Genomic DNA, 25,037 nt, shown 5'->3' on the forward strand with positions numbered 1-25,037 from the left:
CCAACAATGTGGCAACCAAACTGCACGCAATACTCCAACTGTGACTGAACTGCTCCATCATAACTCCTTGCTTTTGTATTCAATGCCTTGATTAATAAAGGCAGGTATCCCATATATCTTCTTAGCCACCTTATCTATCTGCCCTGCTGTGTTCAAGGATCTAAATATATGTACACCCGGTTCATTTTGATCCTCTGTGTTTCCTTGGGTCCGACGCAAAAGGGGTCACATAAATGTTTAATAAACAAAAGCATTGATGAAGTTGTGTGTCATAAGTTAGAAAGGATAGAGGGTTGGTTAAAATTCAGGAAACAGCGTAGGTATAAGAGGACACTTCACAAGTTGGCCAAATGTGAGAAATGGCTGCCACAATTGTCAGAACTGGAGACTGAGTTAGTTATGACCCATAGTGTATTAATGAATTAGTTATAAAGACAAAGAGTATTCTACCTCAGTTTCCTCGCAATACAGATTTAGGTGAGAATGTCAGCTTTGAGGTGAATGCAAAGAAGCTGCAAAAAGTTATAGTTGGGCTAAGTGAATGCACAACAAGTGGCTGCTGGCATATAAGGTAAGGGGGAAGTGAAAGACGGGTCATAAAAAGTGAAATATTTTTAAAAGGTGTGAAATTTATATGTGTTGAAGTTCAGAAGATGTTCCTTGTGCATTCACACAATGAAAACATGTCAGCATGCAGGCATAGCATTGCAAGGGGATTCAAGTACAAGTATAAAGAAGCCTTATTACAATGGTATGGCATTTGTTGAAACTACACCCAGAATATTATGTGCAATTCTTGTCTCCATACCTTCTTCAAAAGCTAAAGTTTACTAGATTGGCCTCGGGGATGAGAGATTTGTTGTTATGATTAGAGATTGAGTAAATTGGGTCTATATTCTCTAGAGTTTAGAGGAATGAAAGGTGATGTCATCGAAATGTTCAGGATGATGAAGGGGCTTGATAGTGTAGATAGAATCCTGACTTGGACTTCTAGAATAAGTAGATAGTTTCAGGATCAGGCACCAATTGCTTAGGACTGAGGTGAACAGAAATGTCTTCACTCTAATGGTTATGAATCTTTGGAATTCTCCAACTCAGAGGTTTGTGGATAAACAATATTGAATGCATTGAATTAAGATTAAGATAGATAGACATGTAGTCTTTGGAAATTTTAAGGGAAATGGGGAGCAACCATGAAAATGAGGTTGAAGCCAAAGATCAGCGATGATACCAGAGTAGGCTCAATAAGCCACATGATGTTCTCCTGCTCTTAGTCCTTATGTTCTTTAAAAGCCAATAATGACTAAGTCACACCTTCAGCTGAAAATTAGCCCAAATTATTATATGAAATTGTTCAGATGGTATGCAACTTTACCTATATCAAATCCATTAATGTAAATTTTTATGCTGTCATCTCATTTATATAATTAACTGTACCTTTTACACAAAAGAGTTCTTTTCTTTAACCATATAATTAATTTTTAAGATAAGACTTACTAATACATGGGAATTCAGTTCTCGAAGCCGTTTGACAGCTTCTTCTGTTTTGGTCCGCTTCACATTAAGCTCCTTCAATTTTTCTGTGAAAGACAGCTGATAAGAAAGAAAATGGAATTAATTAGTGCACTCAGCAGTAACCTGTTATTTATACAAGTCCCGTGAAGTATTATTTTGTGTCTCATCATAGGGCAAATTGCTTCATGATAATGCTTTTATGAAGTGCCCCGTCACAGCAAAGATTTTCAAAAGAACATTCATGTGGTTGTTCAAACCAAGAAAATGCTCTTTTAGCTGTTATAGCAACCATATTCTGTAGCAAGTCATCCAAGTTCTCATTACTGCTTCGGAGAACAGTCGTGCTAGTCAACAATGCTGATAAAGAAATGTTTTCAGTGCTTTTTTTCAAAGTCTTGATTGTAGTAAAGAGTCTTCAAAAATAAGAATGTGGAGGAGGGAAGCCAACTTAAGGAGAGATGAATTAATGTCAAGGCTTCAATGACTCTCTTGTCAACACATTTTAAAAAAAAAGCGAATAGCAACTTCCTAAACCATAATGCTTACAGCATATAAAAACCAAAAGAACTGCAAATGCTGTAAATGAGAAACAAAAACAGCTCAGGGGGTCTGGCAGCATCTGTGGAGAGAAATCTGAGTTAACGTTTCAGGTCGAGTGACCTTTCCTCAGGATTCAGGGTCACTCAACCGAAACGTTAACTCTGATTCCTCTCCACGCATGCTGTGGACCTGCTGAGCTTATCCAGCAATTTCTGTTTTTGCTTCATTTTTACTGCATACAACTGACTCTAAAAATGGTGCTAGCAAGGTTTTTGAGCAGGTTTTGCACACCAAACCAACTGCAGAAATAATACATCTGTTAAGGGAATAGAGGAAGAGAAGAAATGAAAACCAATAACTCCAAAAAATCTGGCATCAGAAGGAAGATGGATCGCTTTAAATAATTTTAAAACATTTTATTTCAACCTCTGAATCAACTGTAAAACAAAATGGATCAAAGCTTAGGACAATGTGGGCAAGACAGTCAGGAAGATACCAAATTAATTTTCTTTGGTATTATTTTGAAATATCTGCCTAATCACCAATGTTATCACATTTTTACAGCTAACCTAATTGTTTTGCAAAGCACTAAGAAAGTAAACAGAGATTTATTTTCATTATTCAGATCTGTCTCTGTTAATTTTGAATTTTACAATTTGATCAAAGCTGTAGTCATGGCAGTGAACTAAATTAAGTCCAAAGCTAATTAGATCTGCAGCATTGTGGGTCTTGATATTTTATTACCACAATCAATAACTATAAAAATCATTATAACATATAGTTATAAAATTATATATTTTGGAAAATCAGCTGCTCTATTTATAAAATAGACACAAGAAGTCTTACAAAATGGATTGCAGAAGTCACGTAAGTAATGTTATAAACCTATTTAAGGACACCCTTCAATCTCCTACTCTCCAGTAAGAAAGCCTCCCAGCCAATCCAGCATATTTTTATAACTAGCACCCACTATTCCCAGCAATACCCTGGTAAATATCTTCTGAGCCTTCTCGAGTTTAGTAATATCCTTCATATGTGAGGCAACCAAACCTGCACACAATACTCTAGAAGAGGCCTCATCAACAGCCTGTACAACCTCAACATGACATCCCAACTCCCATACTCAAAGGTCTGATCACTGAAGGCAAGCATGCAAAATGCCTTCTGAACAACCCTGTCACCATGTGATGCAAGTTTCAAATAATTATGTACCTGAATCTCTAGGTCTATCTGTTCTATAATATCACCAAGGGCCCTACCGTTAATTGTATAAGTCCTGCTCTTGTTTGTGTTAACAAAATGCAATACCTCGCAAGAATCAAATTAAACTTCATCTGCCACTCCTCGACCCAATTAATCAAGATCTCTTTGTAACCTTCTTACTGTCCACTATACCCCAATGTTGGTATCACCCACAAGCTTACTAACCACACCTCCTATATTCTCATCCAAATCATTTATATAAATGACAAACAAAAGTTGACATAGTACAAATTCTTGTGGAAAACCACTGTCCATAAAACAACCCTCCACCACCAACCTCTGTCTCTTACCATGAAGTCAATTTTGTATCCAATTGACAAGCTGTCCCTGAATCCCAAATAATCTAACTTTACTAATCAGTCTACCATACAGAATCTTATCAAAGGCTTGAATAAATTCCATGTTTACTTCCTCAAAAACCTCAATCAAGTTTGTCAGATATAATTTCCTTCGCACAAAGCCATGCTGACTATCCCAAATCAGTTCTTGCCTCTCCAAATGCATGCAAATCCTATCTTTCAGAATCACCTCCGACAACGTATCCACCACTGATGTCAGGTTTATAAATCTATAGTTCCCAGGCTTCTCCTTAAAGCTTTTCTTAAATAAAGATACAGCAATAACCATCCTACAGTCCAGCAGCTCATCCATGGTTACAGATGATATATATTTCTGCTAGCGGCCCTGCAATTTTCTCCCCTACTTCTCGCAACATCCTGGGATGCACTTGATCAGGTTCTAGAGATTTATCTCCCTTTATGTTTTCAAGACCTCCTGCACATCTTCTTCTGTAATGCAAACTGTTTTTCAAACATCAATATTTATTTCCCTGCATTCTCAGCTTCCATTTCTTTCTCCACAGTAAAAACTGATGCAAAATATTCATTTAATATCTCTCCTATCTCATAAAGTTCAACACAGATGACTTCATTGATATTTCAAGGGTTCTATTCTCTCTCTAGTTACTCCTTTGCTCTTAATGTATTCTAAAATCTCTTTGGATTATCCTTAACCTTATCTGCCATCTCGTATCCCCACTTTACCCTCCTGATTTCCCTTTTATGAATGCCTCTACACATTTTATAATCTTCAAGAGTTTAATTTGATCATAGTTATCTATATCTAGCATATGAATCTTTTTTTATTCTGGATTAGAACCTCAATACCTTTATTCATCCTTTGTACCTTATTCTAACAGCAACATTATGCCTCTGAACTCTTGTTATCACACTTTTAAAACCCTTCCACTTGCCAGTCGACCATTTACCTGTGAACAGTCTACTCCAATCAACTTTTAAAAATTGTTGTCTCATACCATTAAAATTTGCCTTACTCCAATTAAGGACATTAACTTTATGGAAGTCTTACCCTTTTCCATAACTATTTTAAAACCAATAGAAGTATGATCACTAGGCCAAAGTGTTCCCTACTAACACTTCAATTTCCCTGCCTAGAGAAGATCTGACTTAAGTTGCAACTCGTCACTTTGGAATGGGAATTTTCAAACAATCCAGGCCTGATAAAAATAATTAAACTAATGGTTATATGCATACATAATGTTAATCTTACTTTAAACATTTGAATCTGTATTTAGCTAAAAGCTTTATCACTTTTCTCATATGCAGCTTTCAGCAACAGGTCTGTAATGAACTAACCTCACATCTTGTTTAAAGCATTAAGCTATGCTCCTGATTATTTTCATATTGAAACGCTTGAAAATCGGAAGAAAATTATATCCAAGCTTAGACAAATTCTTAGTCCACAAACTACTCAGAGATTACGCCGAGTCTGTGGTTATATCTAAAGCCAAGACTCGATCAAAAACTCAGTTTGTCATTAAAGTCCAGGTTTCTACCTGAAGGAAGCTGGTCAGGTTATTTACTATAGTCTCAAAATTTCTATTTAGTTATTTATTTTTAAAAATCAAATTTTAACCAGATGCCTTGGCCACAGACATCTGCCCTACATTGCTAAATCTTAAACATTGGTTTGACTGTGGTTTTAGACATACTCTTTAAGAGGATGTCAATGTTCCTGGCTGTTCTAGCATTCATTGCCCATTGCTATTGCCCTTGAGAAGATGACAATGAGCTGCCTTCTTGAACTGCTGCAGTCCACCTTGTGTATGTGCCACAACAATGATATAAAGAAGAGAGTTCCAGCATTTTGACACAGCGAAAGGAAGGAACAACAATATTGTCCAAGTCAGGATAATGTGTGGCTAGGTGAGAACTTGCAGGTGGTGGTGTTCACATGCATCTGCTGCCTTTCAGGGGTTGGAGGTCACAGATTTAGAAAGGGCAGTTGAAGGAAGCTTGTTAAGTCGCTACTGTGTATCTTGTGTATTGTATATACTGCAACCATTACGTATGGAGGGAGTGAATATTTAAGATGACAAACAGCATGTTGATCAAGTAGGCTGCTTTGTTCTAGATGGTGTCAAACTTGAGTGTTCTTGGATTCACACTAAAACCCAGAGAAGAAGAGTAGCCTATTGCACTCCTGACCTCTATCTTGCAGACTGCGGACAGGCTTTGGGTGATATGGTGGCACAGTGGTCAGCACTGCTGCCTTGCAGTGCCAGGGATCAGGTTTGATTTCCCCCTTCGGGTGACAGTCTGTGTGGAGTTTGCACGTTCTCTCTGTGACTGCATGGGTTTTCTGCAGGTGCTCTGATTTCCTTGCATAGTCCAGATGTGCATGTTATGTTGATTGGCCATGCTAAATTACCTGTAATGTCCAGGGACATGCAGGCTAGATGGATTATCCATGGTAAATGTTTATCTGCATTGCAGAGATTCTATGATTCTGTCTCAATTATGTGGTGAGTCACTCTCCACTGAATCACCAGTTGCTGACCTGTTCTTGTAGTCATAGTAATTCATTGGCTGGTTCATTAAAATTTCTTATCAATGGCAATTCCATGGTGTTGACTTTGTGAGCTGGTATGTGAAATAGACAGAGGTTTAGTCCAGTCTACTAAACCAACTTTGACACCTGGCTTACCATTTCCACCTTCAAAACGAGCTCAAAGTATACATGACCATTTTCTGAAGTTAAAACTTGAAAAATCAGAAATAAAAAAGGGCAACTCAATTGATTTGGCACAGTTTACATGATCACCCAAAGTCAAAATTAATTCCATTGATTCAAAGGATTGTTTTTAGTAGTCACCCTGACAATTAATGGGGGCAACTTACAGCAGGCTACAATGACTAACTGCCCTCAGGGATTTCTGCAGCAAAGCATGATGCTGGTAATTATTCAGAAGTTGTTTTGAAATGAAACATATAATAGTAAAGGTTAATTATTAGTTTTACTGCTGGACCTGTCAGGCTGATCTGTGCCAATCAGTAATTATTTAGTTGCAACAGATTTCTGATCGTTTGCTATGTGAAAATGAAAAAACATTTAAAATTATGAATAGATTTGGTGAAACTTCGAACAGTGATAAATACATTCTGTGCACTAGCTGCTGTACTTTTATGTACTAATTCGTTTAAGTATATAAAACTATTGTAGTGATTGTAACGAGGTAGGCCAGGTGGACCTCACAGAATATGAGCTCCCTGATTGGGACTGTTAACCTAGCTGACAGATATAAACAAGAGTGTCAGACATCCTGTTCATTCTGAGAGCTGGCTCTGAGGAAGCCAGGCAAAAGTGAGCACTGCAGATGCTGGAAACCAGAGTTTAGATCAGAATGGTGCTGGAAAAGCACAGCAGGTCAGGCTGCCTGACCTGCTGTGCTTTTCCAGCACCACTCTGATCTGAGGAAGCCAGACCAGTGTCAACTACTATGCACGTGCAAATAAATGGTGACTTGGTGATGATAAATGGTGACTGGCCTCAGTGGAGTTACTTCAGTAGTGACAAGTGAAAAAGATATGCTCCTGAAGAAACTTGCTCGCAACAGTCATCTTTGAGTTGAAGTAAGCATTTCTGGCACCGTGCTGTTATTTGGGAAGTCCAATCCTACCATCGGAGACTGGGCCCACTATGTGGAAAGAATGCACATTTTTTTCCAGGCAAATGACACTGGGGCAGATGAAAAGCAAAGAGTTATTCTCCTGACAGCTGAATTATTTTTTCTGGGCAAATGGAAATATGATAGACAAAAAGCAATAAGTTATTCTCCTGACAGCTTGTGGAGTAGCAACATTTCTGGTTATTGGAGCTTGATGTTTCCTTAATCTACTAAATCTAAACCAGATACTAAAACCTTTCAAGAGTTGACGGATTCAGTTAAGGAATATTATGACCCCGAACCTCCTTTGTTCTGGGGTGTTATCGGTTTTACTCAGCAGTTTGAGAATCGAGGAATCCGGGTCAAGATTTTTGATGACATTAAGATGACTGGCAGAGATATGAGACTTTGGTTTAACCCTTAATGAAATGCTGAGAGACTGTTTGGAATGTGGGTTTAATGATGTGACCATACAAAAGTGCCTACTAGCTGAAGCCCAACTGGACTTCAACAGGTACTACAACTGGCTTTGCCATTAAAAAATGTAGTAAGTTGCCAGAGTTGGAGGATTTGAGCTATAGCAAGAGGCTGAACAGGCTGGGGCTGTTTTCCTTGGAGTGTCGGAGGCTGAGGGCTAACCTTATAGAGGTTTACAAAATCATGAGTGGCATGGAAAGGATAAATAGACAAGGTCTTTTCCCTGGGGTGTGGGAGTCCAGAAATAGACGGCATAGGTTTAGGATGAGACAGGAAAGATTAAAAAGAGAACTTAAGGGCAATGTTTTCACGCAGAGGGGGTGTGTGTGTGTGGAATGAGCTACCAGAGGAAGTGGTGGAAGCTGGTACAATTGCAGCATTTAAAAAGCATCTGGATGAGTATATGAATAGGAAGGGTTTAGAGGGATATGATCCAAGCGCTCACAAATGGGACTAGATTAGGTGAGGATATCTGGTCGGCATGAATGAGTTGGACTGAAGGGTCTGTTTCCATGCTGTATATCTCCATGACTCTATAACTCTAAGTGGAGCCCATGAACTACAGGATATGTCAATAGAAGCGGAGATCCTCACCAAGCTAGCTGAGCTTGGGGGACACCACTTAAGTAAAGGCAATTGCGTAACCTCACATAGGACACATCTTGAACAGAGAGACTCTGGGTGATCCCACAGCGAAACCCCTAAAAAAAACCAAGCCTTAGACAAATGGTTAACATTTACTTCCGGATTTGGGCAGCAGGCCATTGTTGTTATTGTCTGTATGCAGACTCGAATCAGCAAGAGTCCCACTAGGCCTGAATTGAGGAAGGGAAATCTTAGGCCGGTATCCAGGAGAGTGCACACCCTTGGAAAGCCCATCTACATCTGACTTGGAACAGTTAAATTGCTCAGTAATGTTCAAATCAAAACCAATCAAAATAAACATTGGGTTAAATGGTCTCCGTAGAGGACAACATTTTATTATAAGGGGCAAGAGTGTTTGTCCCAAGCAAAGATTGCCGCCAGACACAGGCTGGTCTCTAACAGGGTCATCCAGGAAGATGAAGATACTGGTGAGAAGTTATGTCTGGTGGCCAGGTTTGGAAGCAGACATAGGTGCTTTGGTGGGCAGAGCCAACAGTGGCAAAAAGGACAAAAATTACTGCCAGTGGCCCCTCCAAACATTCATGAGAATCATCGGGTAAACCCTGGACTTGCTGATATATGTCGACTATGCTGGTCCTTCTGAGGGCTCAACATTTTGAGTCATTGTAGACGCCCATTAAAAGTGGTTGGTCATGCATAGAGTTAATTAGTCAAACATGGGGATGATGATTGAGAAGCTAAAAACATCTTTTGCAATATGTGGGCTCCTAGAAGTGTTCATCACAGACAATGGGCTATTATTTACTAGCAGGGACCTTGCATATTTTCTAAAATCGAATGGCATTTGGCACATAAGGACAACTCCACACCATCCATCATCCAGTGGTCTGGCAGAAAAAGCAGTCCAAGCTTTGAAGGCAGGCTGAATGAAGTAGCCTACAGCTTCACACAATACAAAACTGTTCAGTTCCAATTTGCTTATTGGACTGTGCCTCATACAACTACAGGGATAGTTCCAGCAGAGTTGCTAATGGGGAGAAGACTCCACATTTGATCTTCCTGGACCTGGGGGGGGGGGGTGGAGGAGAGATGAAACAGCATTAAGAAGGCCGGCCACAAGACTCCTTTAAGCAAGAGTGACAATATACTTCAGGATATGAAGTTTGGTATTAACTATGGCCTTGCATACCTAAGAGACATGGCCAATACAAGGTCCTGTGACATAAAGTTCGGGTCGGTAAGGCAGTCCTGAACAAGCATGTGGACCACATGCAAGCTACAAACACGCAAATGGGACAGGAACAAAATATGCCCGGCCCTCAGAGCAGCCGGAAAGGCTGCCAGTACCTCTGGGTTCTTCTCCTCTGTCAAACATTGAAGAAACCTTGGATTCTGAGATGGACATGGCAGATGTCGCAGTCTCAATACCTTTACCACCTGAAGGGGAGGATGAACTTCTTCCAAGAAACTCAAGGGGCAAGAGACAGACTGCTGTCCAGTACACGTCACCTATATCCAAGGCTGGGCCGTAAGGACCAGACTCAGTGTCAAAATGCCCATGGAGATGCAATAAGAAAAAGAACAGACCTATATTCCCAGACGTAGAGGGAGAGGGATTTAGTGATTGTAATAAGGTCAGCAGGTGGACCTCAGAGTATGAGGTCCATGATTGTGGTTGTTAACCTGGTCCAGTCAGGGAGCCAAGGCTGCCAGATCTAAAAAGAAATGTCAGAGGCTCTGTTCACACTGAGAGGTGGCTCTGAGGAAGCTGAACCAATGTCAATTATTATGCACATGTAAATAAAGGGTGACTTGGTGACAGGATGCCAGCTAACCGCAGAGGGCAATTTCTTTTTCAGACACTTTATTGGATAATAATAAACTTTTCATCAACATAGTAAAGTTGTGTTGGTGAAATTGTGGCGAAATAGCCCAGGACCTGAACGGCTAGGCCCGAAACCAGAATGGGCAATTTTTGAGCTGCCCGGCTCAATGGAACTTTCAGGACAAATCAAGAATAAAGCATCTGCACAAGCCAAAGGCAGGCAAAGACAAGCCTGGGACCTGCCCTGGAAAGCAAGATTGACAGGCAGACTCATCAGAGCCCAGATTTCTGCCATGACCATGGATGAAGAGTGGGACATGTTCTTGACACATCTGGAGATGGACGCCGAGGGCAGCCCTACCATCATTTATTAATGGAATGAGGGATCCCATTAGATGCTGTGACCTTGATCTGGAAGATTGATTGGCTGAGAGCCAGAGAATATTCTGCAGAGTGTAAGAATCGGCAATTTTGAAACAACAGGATTATAGATAATATTCAGCATGTTTAATGTATTTTGCGAGTAGAATTACGTGAATTGCAAGTTGCCTCTGACCATTTTGTTTCTTTCATAAGTACAGTACCCCTTAAAAAGAAGTTTACCTAGAAACTGATTGAAGTGACCAAAATACAAACAACAAGATCATAATTTAAAATTTGATGCCAGCTCAGTTAGGAAGAACAATTGCATATAAAGGATAGTGGAAAACAGAAACTCATTCTGTCAAAAGTTCATGGATGCTGGATAAGTTAAAGCCTTCAAGATTTGTGGAAAATAGATTGTTGTTGGGCAAGTTGTGTAAATGAAACTCAAGTCCTTTTGATCACAACAATTTTCTTCCAAATTTGCACTTGACAAGGTATCCAATTGTCTTTCTCGTATGGTGTGAAGTATCTTCAATTTATCCAACTATAACATTAAACTCCAATGACACAGTTTCAGCAAACTATTCAGCAAACTCTTGATTGACCAGTACCAGGAGTGTACTGGTTGGTCAAATATTCTGAAGAAACAAGAGGTATGCTTAAGTGTAGTGACCCTCATCAAACGAAGCTTTGAGACCTCAACATCCCTCAAATACTTTCCAAAAACATCATTGCACCTCCTTAAATAAATGTAAAAACACACACTAAGTAATAGAAACATAATGCACATCCCTGTTATACTTTGGCTTACTGAATCAATACATGGACCATGGTTAAACACAGAATTATAGGTAAACAACTTATGTTGGTTCATCAAGAATCTTAGTTGATTAAAGCACCAGTTTGCTATATTTAAACATTCCGTGGAGGTTAGAGAATTGTGATCTGTATTAATAATTCTCAGCAAGATGTTGGATTTGTAGACTTCAGATTTGTAGACGTCATGGCAGAGCCAATATCAGGCTCAGTGTCTCTTTCTCTACTGTTAAATATTTATGTTGATGCACATTTAATTTGCATGAAAAAGGATGACTGGTCATTTGATCCGAATCTTGTTTTCCTGTAATAAAAGAGTACCCACATCAATGTCGGTGGGATCAATTGCTAATTCAAGTGGCTTATCTTGTTTTGGAGCTGATTGACCCATGCAGTAGTAAACGTAGCTTTCAAATTGTCAAAGGCAGTCTGTCATTTGTTTTGTCCATTTAAATTTCATGATTTTCTTTAACATGCTTGTCAAACGAGACACTGAAGTGCTGAAAGTCAATATGAATAACAAGAAAGATCCAAGAGACCCCTTTTTTTTGCTTCTTGGACACTACTTGACTTCATCCCACACTGTGGTCCAATAAGTTATTTTGATAAATTTATTGTTAATAAGATTATGACTAAATCCACTTTTGTAACCAATTTAAATTTGTTCAAGTGTTCTGAATGTTCTTTCAAAGTTTAGCTAAGCAGACCAACACATACAGTACAGTTGCATAACCTTGTTGGTTAATCATTGAAAGGTCACTGGTGCATTTTTCATTTCAAGTGGTGTGACTTTACATTGATAACACCCAGCTGGTGTTTACAAAGGCTCGTATTTCTTTGGCTCCATCAGCCAATGAAGCTTGCCAATTTCCTTTTAAGAAGTTAATTCTTGCAACCAGCTACGCCTGTCTAATCTTCATAATACAACCCTTTAATCATCGAATTAGACAAAACTCCACCTTTGTTACCACACTTGACTTCGTAATAATTAATACATAATATTTGTGTTCTATTTGGTTTTTTTGTGCCACTACAATATATGAGTTCCAGTTTCTTGGACTCAGTTCAATTACGTCATTGTCCATCAGTAATTTACCTTCTTCCCTCACAAATTAACTTCTCTGGGTTGATTCTGAAAGGGTGTAACTGACCCCCTCCATTAGCAATATGTATCAGCAAATATATTATTCCTGGCCTACCTTAAGTCACTTCAATAGCTTTCTCGGAGATAGCATAAAAATTCATTTAACTTTTTAAGCATCTCCCTACTATCCAATTTGGTGACTGAAGAGTCAATGTTTGAATTTTAAATTTCTGATTCATTCTCAAATTGTTCTGTTATTTTTATTTCACTCCACATTGCTTTCATCACAATAACTGCACTTCTATTGTGACTATCCTCTCTGCAATACTACCATTTTAACACATTATCATGACATAGCCACTGAGATTTTTTTCCTTCAGTCTTCAGCACTCACCAGGTTAATCACATTATTTTCTTTTTGATCTTATATGATCCAATGAACCTTTCTGTTAACTGTTCTGCAGCAATAGTTGATAATGCTAACATTTTGAGTCCCACTGCCTTTGTAAATGCTGGCAAATTTTGCCCTTTTTATCTGCTGTAGTCTGTTTTGCACTTTCAAATTTCTTTTTCACCAATTCACATAACTTCTGCTAATTTTTCTCTGATCTGAAACGTGAAACATAGATTTGAAATGTTGTCTCTGGCTTTGGGTTACAAAATTTCTCTGAGGAAAGTCCTCTCACCTCAGACTCATACATGAGATTAAAGGGGCTCAATCCTCACCAAGAGATCCCAAACAGCTAACAGTATCAAGGACATTCCTTTAGCCTAATCATTAGGGTATTTTTGATAATATACTCTAATCATGGTCTTTAATCTTTAATGCCATCTTTCCAGTGCTCCTTGAGATTGCAGATGATAAGCTTAAATTGTAAATTGTTTTATTCCCAAACGATTCATTTTTTAAATACTTTTGACATAAAGTTTGAACCTGGGTCTGTTTGAATGTATTTCTTTGAGCAATCCATGTTTTGTAAAATATTGGATTAACTTTGTTATTTCCATTTTTGCCATCATTTCCCTAAAGGGATGCCTCAGGAAATCTTATTGAAATATCTGTAATTGGATATTTAGGGAGGGCTCCTACATAATCTATTAAGATCCTGCAAAATTGTTCATCAAAAGTTGATATTGGAAATTAATGAAGTTAGATAGTTTATGATTGGTGTTTCCCCACTTCCTGGCATTTATGTCATGTCTGGTAAACTTTCAACACATCCCTATGTAATCAATAGACAGTAGACAATAGGTGCCGGAGTAGGCCATTCTGCCCTTCGAGCCAGCACCACCATTCATTATGATCATGGCTGATCATCCTCAATCAGTATCCTGTTCCTGCCTTATCCCCATAACCCTTGATTCCACTATCCTTAAGAGCTCTATCCAACTCTTTTTTGAAAGTATCCAGAGACTTGGCCTCCATTGCCTTCTGGGGCAGAGCATTCCATACACCCACCACTCTCTGGCTGAAGAAGTTTCTCCTCAACTCTGTTCTAGGTGGCCTACCCCTTATTTTTAAACTGTGTCCTCTGGTTCGGGACACATCCATCAGCGGAAACATGCTTCCTGCCTCCAGAGTGTCCAATCCTTTTATAATCTTATACATCTCAATCAGATCCCCTCTCAGCCTTCTAAACTCAAGGGTATACAAGCCCAGTCACTCCAATCTTTCAGCGTAAGATAGTCCTGCTATTCCGGGAATTGACCTCGTGAACCTATGCTGCACTCCCTCAATAGCCAGAATGTCTTTCCTCAAATTTAGAGACCAAAACTGCACACAATATTCCAGGTGTGGTCTCACCAGGGCCCTGCACAGCTGCAGAAGGACCTCTTTGCTTCTATACTCAATTCCTCTTGTTATGAAGGCCAGCATGCTATTAGCTTTCTTCACTGCCTGCTGCACCTGCATGCTTTCATTGTATGTGGGACTTTATCAAAGGCTTCCTGGAAGTCCAGGTATACTATATCCACTGAATCTCCCTTGTCTATCTTCAGAGTTACATCCTCAAAATATTCCAGAAGATTAGTCGAGCATGATTTCCCCTTCATAAATCCATGCTGACTCTGACCTATCCTGTTATTGCTATCCAGATGTGCCGTAATTTCGTCCTTTATAATTGACTCCAGCATTTTTCCCACCACTGAGGTCAGACTAACTGGTCTATAATTCTCTGTTTTCTCTCTCCCTCCTTTCTTAAAAAGTGAGACAACATTAGCCACCCTCCAATCTGCAGGAACTGATCCTGAATCTATAGAACATTAGAAAATGATCACCAATGCATCCACAATTTCTAAAGCCACCTCCTTCAGTACCATGGGATGCAAACCATCAGGTCCCAGGGACTTATCAGCTTTCAGACCTAACAGTCTCTCCAACACCATTTCCTGCCTAATATAAATTCCCTTCAGTTCAGGTCCTTCAGCCACTATTACAACTGGGAGATTGCTTGTGTCTTCCCCAGTGAAGATAGATCTAAAGTATCAATCCTGCCCAATAAGAATGTTTTCATATTTCAATCTGAGTTTTCCTAACATTTATGCAGCCTACCGCTAGCTTGATAACCTGTTGCTTCATGCCAAATGAGCAATGAGGACTGCCTGCAGAAGGAATGTCCTGAAGTAAAAGAATTAATTGCAGGACAGGCTATTTCAAACAAACAACTAGCTTTAAATGTAGCAGGGAACAGGGGAGCTACCTCTGATAAGAAGGCAAATAGACTCAAGACCTCCAGAATGTAATCAATGTTGGGGATGTAAGAATCTAAAGGATTATCAATAATTTCACACCACAAACTTGAAAGAGAGAAATCATGTAAGAATCCAACACCAGGACAATTCAACAGCAAAATTTCAAAGGACGTCACTGCCTAAGGATCGAACCCTGGACACATTCAGAGACAGTCACTGTTGGTTGGAATTGTAGCTAAATTCATCGGTTAATATCCAAGTTGAGTTGTGAAGCTTAACTTGCTTACTTGCGGGGTCTTATTTTGATTGCTGCATGCGATAAAGTTTAAATTATTATTTCAATACTTGGGTATCCGTGAGATTTCTGCTTAGGTAGCAAGTTAAAATAACTTGTGGTGATTTACGCACAACAATGGCTTAGCAGCCAAAAGTAAATTGAAAGGGCATTGTCTTGCCCTCAACAACAACTGCACCCTCTTGAAAGAGCCTGCTTATTAGCTCCTTGCTAACTCAACTGACTTCCTTAGGTTTTGGGACCTCTTCCATGATTGCTGCTTGTGATTGCTACAGTTTCAGTGGTCAAACTTGATGCTGTGCTGTGCTGCCAACCCTTTGAATGTTCAGCAACTCTTGGAGATAGGAAGTTCTTCTTTCAGGGATAGAGTTTCAACACTGTGCAGTTATTTGATGGGTATAGAACTGAATCAGGAATCCCTGATATGCAGTGGTAGAATTGTCACGGACTTCCAAACTGCCGTCGTGGCTACCACGACGTTAAATTCATGGAGTGACATGTGGCTGAGGGAAAAGCAATAACTGTTGGTATTGTTCCTGCAACTACTGATACTGCTATTGGTGTTGTTAACAATGGTCCTCTTGTCTCATATTAGCAAATGTTGTGCCCATGCTGCAATGAACATTGATATCAGGGATGTGCAGATCAAAGTGACTGAAATCCAAGATAGGTGATCCAATTCCATGAAGTTGTAAGTTGTGTGCCAAGCAGTATATTCTAGATGCAGAAACTATGATTACCACCCTCTCACCGAGACAGAGATGCTGCTGTAGTTTTCCCAGTCTGAAAGTTTCCTAGCTAATCAGTTTCACTTAAAAAGTACTCTTTAGGTTATCTTGGTGATTTCCAAGCAGTTCAAAAAATGCATGTGCAGGCCTTTAAATCCTGAAATTATTATTTCTTTGAATATTTTAATTCTTTAACCAACTGTTCTACAGGAAATCTCTATTCAATTAATTAAGAAAATCTGGAATAAAAGGCTATTATCAGTTATATTGACTATGTAATTATTAGAATATTGTAAGACTCATATGGTTCATTTATACATTTTGGCAAAGAAATTCTGACACCCTGCCCTGGACTGGCCAAACGTGATTACAGCCCACCATAATGTGGTTGACTCTTAAATGCCCTCGAAAATGGTTTTGTAAGCCAGTTAAAGGTAATTGGGGATGATCAATACACACAAATGATGGCTACATCCATGAATGAATGAACAAAAAGAAATTACTTCAAAGCTATTTGATTTCAAAATTTTGGGATTATGATTGTTAGGTTTCGGAGGCTGATCTTCCTGATTCAAAGAAAAATTACTATAGGTAGTGATGTATAACACTGAGATGCTGCAAGCAATTAAGAAGGCAAATGGCATTTCATCTTCATTGCTAAAGGATTAGAGTAGTAATGATGCTTCATTTCAATTGTATAGAATTCTGGTGAGGCCACACCTGGAGCACTGTGTACAGTTTTGATCCCCTTGCCTAGAAAAGGATTTACCGCAGAAGGTCAGCAGCAACAACAAGAATTCATCGCTTTGTTTCTTCGAATGGCAGACTGTCCAATGAGGAGACCGAGGCTGTATTGGCAGGAGTTTATAAGAATGAGAAGTGATTGTATTGAAATATATATAATTCATACAGGTCTTGACCGGGATGTCTACAACCAGAGACACAGTGTCAGAATAAAGGGTAGACCATTTCTGAGATTCCAGGAAATTTATTCAATCAAAGAGTAGCAAATCGTTTGGAAATCTCTACCTCACATGCCTTGGAGGCTCAGTTATCAAGTATGCTCATGACAGAAATTAGTAACTTTCTAGATTTTATATGCATCGAGGGATATGACGATAGTGCAGGAAAGTAGCATTGAGGTAGAAGATCAGTCATGGTCTAGTTGGATGGCAGGGCAGGCTTGAGGGTTTGAATGGCTCAGTCCTGCTCTTAATTCCTATGTTCCTATAAGCCAAGCTTTGAAGTCTCAAAATATCCCTCCAAAAATAAGATTCAGTTTTTGCACTGGGTATAAATAATGGGCACTTCTCAAATTCCCATGCAACTCTACAACGCAAACAACATTGCCTCTTTAATCCCTTGCACTCAGTTACAAGGTAGGGCACAAACTGATGGAGAGAAAACATTCAACTTATGTACCAAGTATATGCAACGTCATGATCTTTATGTTCAGAAAATTGGGACGTCTTTAAACCTGTGATTTATTGTCATTTTGAATGCAAGTCAAATTTTCAAACAATTAATCAGAAATTCCTTCCCCTTCCTTGGTACGTGTGAGCCAGATACTCAAGTTACATTGCATCTATCCAAAGCCGATAGAATGTGAATTTGGTGGGTTAGGATATGAGCATAATTCACCATTAGAAACCTCCAGATTACCTTCAGAGAAGGAGATCGTATTTATCATTCTCATTTCTCTTTATTTACAGCTTTCCCCCATCAGACCCTCCAATCTGAAGGCAATCCAAGTTTCATTGGTGACTTCTTCCAATGCTCCAGAAAATGGATTTCCTTCGGTCATGAGAGAAAAGTAATATGTAAGGGTTACTAATGCCAATCCCATCATATTTCCATGGAAAATGTTTGCTCGAATCTACTAGATATGAAATAAGTCACTTCCATTTCTCAAAATCCCTAGAAATCTCAAGACGACATCAATGTTTCTTGTTCCTCACTATTGCATTCAAAAAAACAACTTGTCTCAGGAGCTATGGAGAGCAATCTTGTGATCATTCAATCTTGTGATTATATTTTCGCTACCAACTTGGTGTCACAGGGGAAATTTGGTTCTGACCCCTGTTTGCATTTTAAAGCTGAAAAATATAAGCTTTTCCAAACCATACATATCTGTTAAATTATTTATTGATCTTGACTCTAGTAAACAGATGAAATTTTTATTCCTTTTTCTCCACCCATTTGTTATTTTTATTTTACCTCCATCCTCCTATTTCCTGAAGTTGGTGAGACAGATTTGCTGAAGATATTACCTTTGTTTCAATCAGGAATACCATTCACTATTAACATCAAAATATCAAACCCTGAGAAAAATCTTAATACCTTTGAAAATATTCTTACATTCAGGACAAATGCAAGTTCTGTTTGAAGTAGTCTGTGAACCCCATTCACTCACACAATCTTCTTGAACACAACAGAGTCAGAGGGCCTACAGCTATGGAAAACCTTGCTGTGCTCAGGCAAAAATGGGATCATCCCAAAATCCAACAGGTGACATCCCAAAATGAAGACATCTCAGACGTTTACATAAAATATAAAACTTAAGAGTCTTGTGGCACAGTGGTAGTGTTATTAACTCTGAGTCAAAAGGTCTGAGTTTAGGCTTCACCTAATCCAGAGGTTTGTCATTATGGGTTGATTAAAATATATGCTCACCACAACCCCCCACCCCCACCGCCAGGGTTAAAAGGAAACCCCTCTGCAGGAACTGACCACAGGCAGCCTCCATGGAGTTGCAAGCAAGCCCCAGTAAAGCCATCCCTCCCTCACTTTCTTTCATGATTGCTGATGAGAGACCATTGCTTCCATAGATACCCTGCCTCTGACAAGATACCAGGATGTGGTAATAGCGAACTGATCTGGTGATCCTACATTTCACTCCCAGTCTCAGCTTCAAACCTACTGTCTGAAAATGATTAGATGATCCCATCTTATGTCACCCCATCTTGTTTCTCAGACAAAAATTGGGAAAAAAAAATACATCTCACAAACAGCCTGAACAATCTAATTCCTGATGAAGGGCTTATGCCTGAAACATCAACTCTCCAGCTCCTCAGATGCTGCCTGACCTGCTGTGCTTTTCAAGCACCATTATTTTTGACTCTGACTCTCCAGCAGTCCTCATTTTCTCCTAATCTAATGTCAGACCATGTCGCTGTTCAAACCTATTACCTGTAAGTATCAAGTTAGCTTATTTCACCCTCACCTGGATTTCACATTTTGCTTCTTCTGTGGTCAATATCAAGTGCTTTTTGTGCTTCCCTATAATACTGCAAAGACTGCAAATACTTGCACGATCCTGTTTGCAATAGAGCTTGAGAGTTTCTTTGTGCTCTTCACACTTTCGCAAAGATCTTGCTTCTGTGGGGTCAACCAAGACATGATCTTTGAGTGACGGTTTCTCACTGTGTGGGCGAAGATGTGTTACGCAGAAGAAAGTCTCACACTGGATACAGCTCATTGCAGCCGGTACATCTTCTTCAAAGCAATAATCACAGACAGTTCTCCTTTCCTGACATTTTGACAATTTTTCAACATCTTCAGCAAGTTTGCTATTTTTAAGCAGCCGTGGCTTTTCAGCAAATTCAATTTGACATTCAGGACACATATAATTGTCATCTGGTGACTTGTGCTTCAGGTGATCTTGAATGCATCTTAAGCAGAAGCTATGGTTACAAGTAAGAGTTATCGGGTATGTGAATATCTGCAGACAGATGGAACAAGTAATTTCATCCTTGTAGCTATCGACAGGTTTAAAGTAACCAGCCATTATGACCATATACAAAAATGGAGAGTGCTCAACCATTTATATGAACATGGGTTCTTCCACTTCTCTTTACATTCATTACTTAAATAAAGTATGTCAAAGAATGTCATACACTAATTTATTTTCTGTAATAATTGCAATAATTACTTTATTTGTTTTAAAATCTTTATATTGTCTAAAATATCAAAATAATGGTTTAGCTATGTTCTTCCAAATTTAATGGTATAGTCTGCACATGACTTTCTCCAATTAGATACTGTCAGCAATTGGAAAATTGAACATTATAAATACTTAATGCTTATTTTAATTGAATGATATTTAATTAGTATGAAATAAGATCCCTTCTTGTTGATTATGCAATTTCTAAAACATAACCGGATGGAGTTAAATTGGATAAGAGAGAGGGACACAGACACTGGTGAACTGTATAGAGATAATTTAATATTTTGAAATAATTTCTCTTGTGAAATGGACATTTTTTATTCCAGTCAGGAAATGCGTGTTGCTATTTTGCAATGTGCATTCATGTATAAATTGTATCCAGCATATGTGTTGGTGGGGGTTTAACTCGATCAACATTAGAAGTACAATCAGGCAGGTACATGAAAACTCCTCTCTGGCCTCTTTTGAGTTAGATTATCTCAGCAAGGTAATCAAATGATACTACAACAAGCCTAATTGGGGTGGCTCAGGACAGGAAAAATTATGGTAGATCTGGAAAGGACTAACAAATCACTAAGTTGATCACATTCCTGATGAAGGGCTTTTGCGTGAAACTTTGATTCTCCTGCTCCTCAGATGCTGCCTGACCTGTTGTGCTTTTCCAGCACCACACTCTCGACTCTGATTTCAAGCATCTGTAGTCCTCACTTTCTCCAAAATGCTAAGTTGTACCAAACTGCTAAAAATCCTAAAAAGGAATGAAACTGTACAGACCACATAGTCACCAGTAACAAACCTTTGTTGACCCTGGGAGGTAATTCTAAAATTGGGAGAGCTAAACTCTTACTAGTCAAGTAATACCCTGACACAGTTATACCCACTGGCAACCACTATTATCATTGCTGAGTAAGGTCTTCCCACTAACAGATCCAGAAGAGAGGTAGATGGGCAAACATAAGTAAACAAGTTAAGGAAATCTCTTGCTGATTTTGTTTTTTGTTGTGAAACCAAAGTTTAAAGCCAAACGAGTCACAAAAAAGTAGATTCATGATGTATTGTGAAGGCAGGAACAGGGTCACAAGGGAAAATATTGTGCTGTTCCAGATTCTCCTTCTCTTATCACCAATGGACAAGATACAGTCAGGGAACTACAGCAAACCACATCCAATATTGACAATGCAATTACTGATGATAAAAGGACTCCGCATAAAGCATTCCCAGCACAAAAGACAGCAGCCTAAAAGTCTCATGAGCATGAGCACACAACTCAAAGCTAACCAGATCAAAGATCTACATAGCATGTTTGATAGAGTCATAGAGTTGTACAGTATGGAAACAGACTCTTCAATCCAACTCGTCCATGCCAGATATCCAAAACTAATCTAGTCCCATTTGCCAGCATTTAACCCATCTCCCTCTAAATCTTTCCTAGTCATGTACCCATCAAGATGCCTTTTAAATGGTGTAATTGTGCCAGCCACCACCAATTCTTCTGGCAGCTCATTCCATACATGCATCACCAAAAGTTGCCCTTGGGTCCCTTTTATATTTTTCCCCTCTCAACCGAAACCGATGCTCTCTACCATGGGAAAGGAAACCTTGGCTTTTCACCCTATCCATGCCCCTCATGATTTCATAAAACTCTATAAGGTCACTCCTCAGCCTCCAATTTCCAGGGAAAATCACCCACACCTATTCAGCCTCTCCCTATAGCTCAAATCATCCAAATCTGGCAGCATCCTTGTAAATCTTTCCTGCATCCTTTCAAGTTTAACAACATCATTTTTATAGCAGGGAGACCAGAATTGCATGCAGTATTCCAAACGTGGCCGTAACCAACATCCTGTACAGGCACAACATGACATCCCAACTCCTATACTCAATGCACTGCCCAATAAAGTCCAGTGTACGAAATGCCTTCTTAACTACCCTGTCTAACTGTGATTCCACCTTCTAGGAACTATGCATCTGCCCTCCAAGGTTTCTTTGTTCGGCAACACTCCCCAGGACCCTACAGGTAGGTGTATTAGTCCTGCTCTGATTTGCCCTACCAAAATGCAACACCTCACATGAGTCTATATTAAACTCCAGTGCCATTCCATGAGCCATTGGCCCATCTCTCCATCTGATCAAGGTCTCATTGTATTCTGAAATAGCCTCCTTGACTGTCCACTACACTGTCTATTTTGCTGTCATTTGCAAATTTACTAACGATTCCTCCAATAATCACATCCAAATCATTGATGTAAATGAAAATAAATAATGGATCCAGCTTCAAACCTAATGGCACACCACTTATCATTGGGCTCCAGTCCGAAAAACAACCATCCACCGCCACCCTCTGCCTCCTATCTTAAAGCCAATTTTGTATCCAAATAGCTAGTTCTCTCTGGATTCCATGTGATCCAACCTGGCTAACCAGGCTACCATGTGAGTCCTTGTCTAACACCTTGCTGAAGTCTATACAGACAATATCCACTGCTCTGCCTTCATCAATCGTCTTTGTCACTTTTTCAAAACCTCAATCAAGTTAGTAAGACAATATTTCCCACACTATCCCTAATCAGTCCTTGTCTTTCCAAATACTTGTCGATCCTGTCCCTCAGAAATTATCCGCCAATGATGTCAGACTCACTGGTCTATAATTTTCTGGCTTTTCCTTACCACCTATCTTAAATAATGGCACCACAATAGCTATTCTCCAATCTTCTGACACCACCCATGACTATCAATGATACAAATATCTCTGCAAGGGCCCCAGCAATCATTTCCCCAGCTTCCCACAAAGTTCTGGGATACACCTGATCAGTTCCTGGGGATTTATCCACGCTTATGCATTTTAAGACAGCCAGCAAAATCTCCTCTGTAATGTGGACACTTCAATATATCATTGTTTATTTTCCAAGTTCCATATCCTTCTCCACAGTAAATTCTGACTTGAAATAATCATTTAGCACCTCATTCATCTCCTGCAGTTCCCTACGTAGACGGCCTTGTTAATCTTTAAGGGGCCCTATTCCCTCCCTTGTTCCCCTTTAGTCCTGAGTGCCATGGTAGAATCTGTTTGGATCCTCCTTAACCCTATTTGCCAAAAGTATCTCATGACCCCTTTTTGTCCTCTTTATTTCCCTCTTGAGAATACTCCTAAACTGCCCTTATACTCCTCTAGGGATTCACTCAATCCAGCTGTCTATACCCACCCTATGCCTCCTTCTTTGTCATGACCAGAAAACGATGTCTCAAATTAGGCCATCGTTAGGCTAGAGCCAGTGTGTGAGGTATTCATGCAGGCAAAGTTCCTAAATTGGTTGCAAGAATTATCAGTTTCTTAAAGGCATCAATTTAATTCTTTTCCAATCATGAGAAGTCCAGGTATCATTTTTAAAGCCCTCAAGACTGTACTACAATACTAGTATGAAGTACTGCACCCTTAACTTCCTCTCCTTTCCAGTTAATGATCAGTACTCCACCATGTTGAATGTCATTTGAAGGAAGCACTGAGGGTGGAATGTTTGAGCATGAGACTTCATGGGGTCTGTAATCAATGTTATAGCATCCCAGGGCAACTCTTTGACTGCGTACAACTGTGCCACCTTCTCTTTGCTCAATCTCTCCTGCCAGAGGAAAGGGCACAGAATATACCATGAATAGGAATATCAATGTATATCACCAGCAGTAGCCATTTCAGACAGAGTTGGTTGATTCTTAAGGACATTGTTGCTAGACTGAGTCTAGTAGGTGGTGAGGAAACCAACAAGAGGGAAAAACATGCTTCACCGCATCCCTATTGGCCTGCCTGCCACAGATGCATTTGTCCATGAAATAATCAATATGAGTCTTTTTGAGATGAAATCCTATCTACACATTGAGGATACTCTACAGCATGTTAGGTGACACCAGCAGCGTGTAAAATGGGATTGATTTTCAACACATCTAGCAGTTCAAAACTAGGCATCCATGAGACAATGTGGGCCACTATAAGCATAGCTGAACTGTATTCAAAGACAATCAGCATTCTCATGGCCTTACATGCCCCTCCACTCCACCATTACCATGAAGCCTGGTTCAATGAGGTGTACAGGAGGGCATGCCAGGAGCGGCACACACACAATGCTAAAAATGCCAGCCTGGTGAAGCTACCAAACAGGACCTCTTGCTTGCCAAACAGCATAAGTTTATAGTAATAGACCGATCTCAGCTCTGGAGTTCTGCTACATCCAGTTATGAATGGTGCTGCACAATTAAACAACTCAATAATTGAAAAGGCGTCACAGCATCCTAATCTTCAATAATGTGGGACTGATCATGTCAGTGCAAACATTAAAATAATCTTCAGTCAGAAGTGCCAAGTGGATGTTTCACTTCAGCCTCCTCCAATGGTTCCCTTCGTCACAGATGTGAGTTTTCAACTAATTGATTCATTCCACATGGTATTAAGGTATAACTGAAGGCACAGAATGCTGCAAGGGCAATGGGTCCTGACACTTTTCCAGCAATAGTTTATCTCCAGAACGAGTTACACCCCTGGCAATGTTGTTCCAATATAGGTACAACACTATCATCTAACAGCAATGTGGAAATTTGCCCAGTTATCCTGAATGCACAGAAAGCTGGACAGATCCAATCCATCAATTGCCACTTCCCGCTCCTCCGCCCTTGAGCCCCGCTCCTCCAACCGCCACCAAGACAGAACCCCACTGGTTCTCACCTACCACCCCACCAACCTGCGCATACAACGTATTATCCGCCGCCATTTCCGCCACCTCCAAACGGACCCCACCACCAAGGATATATTTCCCTCCCCTCCCCTATCAGCGTTCCGCAAGGACCACTCCCTTCGTGACTCCCTTGTCAGATCTCCACCCCCGGCACCTTCCCCTGCAACCGCAGGAAATGTAAAACTTGCGCCCACACCTCC

At 39.8% G+C, this 25,037-nt stretch overlaps 1 protein-coding gene across 1 annotated transcript in view; it reads right to left on the bottom strand.

Moving 5' to 3' along the window:
* The window catches only part of LOC132816954 (E3 ubiquitin-protein ligase TRIM62-like), a 54,880-nt gene extending 34,920 nt beyond the window's left edge, over positions 1 to 19,960 (bottom strand). The window contains exons 1-2 of the mRNA XM_060826979.1: positions 19,397 to 19,960; positions 1,498 to 1,593 (exon numbers count right to left, since the gene is read on the bottom strand). Coding sequence (XP_060682962.1) covers positions 1,498 to 1,593; positions 19,397 to 19,960 — 660 coding nt within the window. The remainder of the gene's footprint in view (positions 1 to 1,497; positions 1,594 to 19,396) is intronic.
* Positions 19,961 to 25,037: the final 5,077 nt, after the last annotated feature.

This window comes from Hemiscyllium ocellatum, chromosome 6 (genome assembly GCF_020745735.1).
Source record: "Hemiscyllium ocellatum isolate sHemOce1 chromosome 6, sHemOce1.pat.X.cur, whole genome shotgun sequence".
Classification (NCBI taxonomy): Eukaryota; Metazoa; Chordata; class Chondrichthyes; order Orectolobiformes; family Hemiscylliidae; genus Hemiscyllium; species Hemiscyllium ocellatum.